The sequence below is a fragment of the Sarcophilus harrisii genome, chromosome 3 (assembly GCF_902635505.1).
Source record: "Sarcophilus harrisii chromosome 3, mSarHar1.11, whole genome shotgun sequence".
Lineage (NCBI taxonomy): Eukaryota > Metazoa > Chordata > Mammalia > Dasyuromorphia > Dasyuridae > Sarcophilus > Sarcophilus harrisii.
This window is the reverse complement of record NC_045428.1, coordinates 431690201-431697323: the sequence shown is the minus strand read 5'-3', so window position 1 is coordinate 431697323 and position 7123 is coordinate 431690201. Positions and strand designations below refer to the sequence as shown.

The 7123-nt window shown below is 37.4% G+C and overlaps 1 protein-coding gene across 1 annotated transcript in view; it reads left to right on the top strand.

Annotated features, from left to right (window-relative positions):
• Positions 1 to 346: 346 nt before the first annotated feature.
• KL (klotho) overlaps positions 347 to 7123 on the top strand; it is a 55439-nt gene continuing 48662 nt past the window's right edge. Inside the window, exon 1 of the mRNA XM_003764513.4 lies at positions 347 to 1507. Within this exon, the coding sequence (XP_003764561.1) occupies positions 656 to 1507 (852 nt within the window). The 5' untranslated portion in view covers positions 347 to 655. The remainder of the gene's footprint in view (positions 1508 to 7123) is intronic.

Here is a 7123-nt window from a genome sequence, read left to right as displayed (position 1 = left end):
GCAGGTAGTTTTTGTGGGGACGTCACTTGCTTGACGATAATATTGATAAGGGAATACAGCCAAGGAATCAGATTCACTTTCTGGGCTGTCTCCATCCTCTTTCATGGAGAGGGAGTAAGGTTTCAGCTAAAGATCTATTTCTGTACTACAAGAAAGTTGGTCTAACTCTCACTTTCCCACATAGATGTACACACATCCCTTGTCTTCGCTGATCTATGTTTACAAATGAGAGAGATTTAACTATCTTTATGTATCAGTTGCTTCTTCCCGGAGAAAAGCACAGAGCTAAAGATTAACAGGTGCTTTTTCTTTGGTGCTTTGCCGTCAATAGAAGATCCGCGTCTTTCCCCTCTGGGAGATTCTTTATATTGGTTTCCAGAGTGCCCGGCTCCCTCGGTCCTGGTTCTATCTTGCCTCTTCCAGAACCAAATTCAAGTCCTGGGGTGGGTTGGGAGAGAAAGAGGAAGAGAAGAGCAGAGGGGAAGGCGGGGGCTCCCAGGTAATTATTGACAGATTGTCCACTGAAGGAAGCAGAGGTGGGCGAGACTGGAGAGGCGCAGAGCGCGTGGAGGGGCGGGGAGGGCGCAGAGATAAAGGGGTCCGGACTAGGAGCTAGGGCCTCACACACTCGCTCCTCTGCTACCCCGCAGGTATCATGAGCCCCTATACTCCGACCAGCGCCGCCCTACTGCGGCTGCCCCTGCCTCTGCTGTGCCTGCTGTGCTTGCTGCGAGGCCGTTGCCTGCGCGCTGATCCCGGGGATGGAGCGCAGACTTGGGTTCGCTTCGCCAGCGCTCCATCGCCCGAGGTCGCCGGTTTCCTCCATGACACCTTCCCCGACGGCTTCCTCTGGGCAGTGGGCAGTGCTGCCTACCAGACGGAGGGTGGCTGGAGACAGCATGGCAAGGGTGCCTCCATCTGGGACACCTTTACTCACCGCCCCGCTGCTTCCCCGGAGGACCTTCCTTCCCAACTCCCAGCCCAGTCCCACTCCTGGTCCTTACAGCCGTCTCTGCCGCCGGCTCCGCCCAGTCCCGCCACGGGGGACGTGGCTGGCGACAGTTACAACCATATCTTCCGCGATACCGAGGGGCTGCGCGAGCTGGGGGTCACCCACTATCGTTTCTCCATCTCGTGGGCTCGCGTGCTGCCCGGTGGTGGCGGCGTGGGCGCGGGTCCCCCCAACCTCGAGGGACTGCGCTACTACAGGCGCCTGCTGGAGCGGCTGCGCGAACTCCGCGTGGAGCCCGTGGTCACCCTCTACCACTGGGACCTGCCCCAGCGCCTACAGGACCTTTACGGAGGTTGGGCCAACAGCACAGTGGCCGACCTGTTCAGGGACTATGCCGAGTTCTGCTTCCGCCACTTTGGGGGCCAGGTCAAGTACTGGATCACCATAGACAACCCCTACGTGGTGGCCTGGCACGGTTATGCCACAGGGAAGCTTGCCCCTGGTGTGCGGGGCAACCGGCAGCTCGGCTATCGGGTGGCCCACAACCTGCTCCTGGTGAGTCCCGAGGGGAGGGGAGGTAGAGATGGTGTCAGTCCAAGGAAGCAAACATTGCAGAACTTGGGGAGTCGAGGGTAGGGGGTCAGGGAAAGTGAAGTGCAGGGAGAGACGTTGGGACCACAGGACCTAGAGCTGGAAGGGACTATCTGGTCTAACCCCTTCCCCCCCTTTTTAAAAAAAATTTTTACCGGTGAAGAAACTGAGGCCCAAAGCATGGAGACTGACCTAAGGTCACCAGTTAGTGAAAGGAAGAGAAAGGGGTTGGAAAGGGACTTCGATGTAGAAATAGGGTAAAAGAAGAGCTCTGAGGCAATTTGATCTCTTTATAAATGAGAAAAGTGAATTAAAAAAGTGATCGAGATAGCAAACATGAGAACTGGAACAGGGTAGACGAATAGTAGGGGTGAGTCAGAATAATAAGATCATAGAATTTAAGCTCAAATAGACATAACAGTAATAGTAGTAGGGATGATAATAATAATAATAACCGCTGGTTTATATATCTCGTTTGACCTTAGAGGTCGTCCAAGCCAGGTATCCAATGGCTCATTAAGAAGTTTAAAGTGCCTTTTCCGGTAACTGTACCCTCGGGACCACCCCGAATTTGTGTATTGAGTAAGTCCTAGAGGTGTGCGACTTTTTGTTTTTTGTTTTTTTGTTTTTTTTGGATTTGTTTTTTCCTTAATAGTGATTAGAGAAGTAAGAGTCCACAAGACAAAAGTTTTTCAGAAGTCATACAGATAATCCATAGTCTTTTTTGTAGTTAGTGGATATGGGGTGAATTAAATGCTGTCAATAAAGGCAGGATACTTTGACCTTCCTCCCAAAAAATCACTCAAGCAAGTTTTCTTGTGCATACAATAAATGAAATAGTTTCAAAATGATATCTCTGGGTCAAATTGTACTTGGAAGTATCACCTGTGGCAGAGTTGCAGAACTACTTGAATTACCATTCCAAATATCTTTGGGTTCAAAATCTCATAGGAAATCTCAAAAATAGAGTCAAAATACATATTTTGTTTTTTCTTGTATTACAATTGTTGATCCATACAGATTTATTTCTTTGCAGTATCCCCAGTTTTGAAATTTTCCACAATGAATGAAATAAATCACATTAATCCATTACCTGATAAAATAAGTTTTTAACAATAAGTTGCATAAAAAATTGTGAAAAATGATAAGTAGACAATTCCCTAGTTGAACAATAGTTGGCAATAGGTTAATCATATTCTCATTTTCTTTTTAGGTAATACTTAATCTTTTAAGATAGTAGGTCTGTGTTGAAAGGTTTCAGGTCTTTGAAATTATATTTTAATTAGATGCCTAGAGTTTCTACATTGTTCTTTTTTTTTACAAAAACATTTTGTTTGCATTTTACATATTTGTGAAAGATGTTTAGTTTTTATGCTTATGCTACATACTTCTTTTTGTTTGATTCACTCTAAACATCTACATATTTTGACTAGATTCTAGATAAAGAATAGTGATAACCCCCCCCCAAAATTGTTTAGAACTAAAAGTAAATCAGTTCAAAGATACATTCCACAATTACAATAATAAAAAAGTATTGAGTTCTTATACACATTGGTCAGTCTCCCCACTTCCACCCCATCCCCTTTAGGATGTCTTGGAGTTGAACTGATAATGTTTATAAATAACTTTATAAAGTGATACTCAGGTTTTAAGGAATTGCAAAAACAGCTCCTTAAAATCTGTCCCTCATGGATGGCACTAAGCAATAGGTCAGGTTGAATATGTTCATGTTTCTATTGAATTTTTTTGTATTGATGTGCCTGTTCTCTTGCCATATCACTTTAGAGAAAGTATTGATCTCTCCATGGATCACTTTAGCCAGAGAAAGGATGACTACCTATCTCTCTGTTTCTACTTGCCTTTGGAGAAAAACCAAAAAACCCAAGCTCCCCAAACCCAGTATCACAGCTTAATGAGATATCATTTAATATTATAATTAAATTATCATATTCAGAATAGAAACAAAGATAGATATACTCATAAGTTTTAAGATATAAGCAATTAGTCTATGGACCACTTGGAGCATCATGCTTTGGGGAACCACAACTATAGGTAAGTATCTCAGCTGTATTTCTACTGTTTTTCATGTTTATGTAGTGTTATCTTCATTGAAATCACATTCCATATATAAAATAAAGAATTCTGTATGTATTATATTCATAATTGTACATTCCACAATTACAATAATAAAAAAGTATTGAGTTCTTATACACATTGATCAGTCTCCCCACTTCCACCCCATCCACCTTTTTAAAAAAATTAACCTTCCTAACTGCTCATGTTTGTGAATCCTTCACATAGAAAAACAAATTACAGAGTAACAACATATACTTCATTAAAATAGTGGACTTTGAAACTAAAGAAAATTAGTAACAGATGAATACCAATTTTTGTTGATGTTGCAAATAGAATGTTAATGGTTATAAAATATTAACAATTTGAGCAGAGATTGAAATTTGGCTATTTTTTTCTTAAAGACAACAAATTAATTGGCACATCTCAACTATATTGTCTATCAGTTTCTTTTCTGGGAGAATTTCCTTTGGCAAAATTTAAATGGAAACTTTTGTGTTACAGACAATAATTTTAAGTGACAATATAAACTATGTCTTTGAGGATCAATGACAGAATAATAAGTCTGACTATATGGTGTTCTTATTTTGCTATGTAAAATCTTTCTCTTTCATGTTTAGGGATTGAATGTTATGTTCTCTGATACATATCAAAAGAGTAATTGTTTTTAATTTACTCAAAAACACAAATTCCCAGGAATACTCAACAATTAAAGGCAACATGGAAAGAAGAGATAATTTTTTTCCTAGCCATTTTGAATTATTTAGTCTTCAGAGATGTCATACGTTATATGGGATAGTGAGCTGGCTTTGAACCCAAGAGCCTTAATTTAGAGCAATGGTGCTGACCTGGATTGGTAGAAGGAATTTCCTTACTCTGAGTTCCCTGTAGCAAAGAAATCACAGGGTCATTTCCTATCTTTTAATCTTGGATGAATTTGTTTTTATATTCTGGGCATATCTAAATATGCCAGTCTTATTTTTGATCTTACCTTATTCAGATTATTGGCATGTTTTACCTAAAACTTTCAATGGGCACTTAAACTAATATTTTGATGATGACTTTTAAAATTTTAACTTCATTTATTATCTTTTAATTGTTTGCTTAATGATTTGTTTCACAAGTCCATATTCTTTAAATAAATTGGTTTAGTCTTCTAGATATTATTGTCTCACATTTTCAATATCTTCTAATTCTTCACAAAGTAAAACACTTACAACTACCCACCAATCTGTCAACCAAACCAAACATTGTAAATAGGACTGTTTTATTTAATATATTTGTATTTCCAGTGCCTGATACATAGTATATGCTTACTGAATACTTTTTGATTGCTGATTGATCCAATGAAATTCAAATGAAACTTGATTCTTGATAAGTAGAGGTCGGATTACTCATGATCATGAACAAAAAACATTTATTTCCCATTTGAAGAGTTTCAGTAGGTGATGTGCTGTATTGGGACACAATATGTTCTTAAATACACATGGCTCATACCTTCTAAAATAAATGTTCTCCACCTTGTTTGGGTCATGGACTCCTTTGGCAATCTGGGGAAGCTTATAGACCACTTCACAAAATGTTTTTAAATACATAAAATAAATATATAATTTTTACAAAGGAAATCAATTATGTTGAAATATTATCAAAATACTAAAACCAAACATGTGACATAGTAACACGTGCTTTATTAGTGCATTAAATAACAAAGACATATTTGAAATATAGGCAAGTTGTTTTGGGGCGGGGAAAAGGGAAAGAAATAAGGAGAAAAATTTATAATCCAAAATTTTTCAAAAATGAATGTTGAAAATTGACTTTTCTAATTTAAAAAAACAAAATGCTATTAAATAAGACATTAATTAAGTTAAAAAATAAACTATAGGCAATTTAAAGTTCAACTAGGGAACATATAATATTTTAAAAGTAGTGAAGAGAATAAATGATATTTTGATATAGTTGCAACACCTATAATATGATATGAGAATATCTGATTTCTATTGGGGGCAAAGTCACAGATTCTACTAATAGTACTGTAGCATTGTAGTATAAACATAGTTGTCTACATTTACAATGGAAGAAAATGCTAAATATCAAATAGAAGTTAATGAAACAAAGATGTTATCTTTTTTCCAACCAAGTTCATAGATCCACAATCTTTCCAAGGACCCTTAAAGAGTCTGTGACTCTCAGATTAAAAGCCCTTAAATTAGAAGCTTAGATCATGTCTCTATACAGCCATTGTATTAGATTGTGGTGCAGCTAATAGAATAATTTTTACTCTGTGATTGTGAAACAATTGGTATTGATTATTACAATGATTAGAGAGAATAGATCAGACTTGTAATCTGTTTATTTTGTGAATGGAGACATTCAATCTTCACTATAGTAATTAATATTAATTACCAATTGCAATTTGCTTCTTGCTTCAACCACTGTATATTATTGATTGCTTTTAGTTCACAGATTTTTTTTTTCTGAATTAGTTTTAGCCAATTTTCACTTTAGATTTGGAGTTTGTCATTGAAATCATATTCCATATACATTCCTTATATAAAATAAGGAATTTTGTATGCATCATATGCATAATTATACATTCCACAATTACAATAATAAAAAAATACTGAGTTCTTCTACACACTGGTCAGTCTCCCTACTCACTTTTTTTTTATTAACTTCCTTATTAACTGCTCATATTTGTGAATCCTTCACATAGAAAAACAAATTACAGAGTAACAACATAGACTTCATTAAAATAGTGGACTTTTAAACTAAAGAAACTAAAACTTTAATTTCCACGTGCCACCAGGCCACTGGATTTCATATTAAGACATTTCTCTGATTTGTATGTTATCTTCTGTTTTGAAGTAAAAATAGATAGTGATGGATTTTGTCAACAAGCAACTTGGAATCAAGTCCTCTCTAACATTTAGCAAGCTTAAAACAAATCACTATAGTCATTTTTAAGTGAATGCCCTAGGCAACTTTATAAAAATAAGCATTGCAGAGTTATAGATTGGTTGTGAAAATTTCTGCACTAAAGAGTCCCAACTCTGATGAAAATACAAGTTTGGAAAGCAAAATAAAACAAAAACCAAAAAAAAAAAGCTTATTTTAATATGATTTTGCAAAGTACTACTGTCCTCCCTATTCACAAATTGGTGATATGGGAATGTGATCTCTTCTTCCACCTAATTATGCCCAGTCTCTAAATCTTTCATCTAAATAGTACCACGTCCAACATAGATTCCTGTGGAATTTGACTCTATCATTTAAATTTCAAAATCCAATTTTCATGGTTTGGTCATATCTAAATTATGTTACCATCTCTCAAAATGTACCATTACTTTGACATGATGATCCCTGGATTGGTAGGACTCACTAGGAAACCTGAATTTCTGATAATAGAGATTCTTATGTAATTCAATATGATTGATAGCTCCTAGAGAAGTGTGATTATGAAGACTCATGGCATCTAATTAATAATTCTAGCTGGAGTTGGGATTA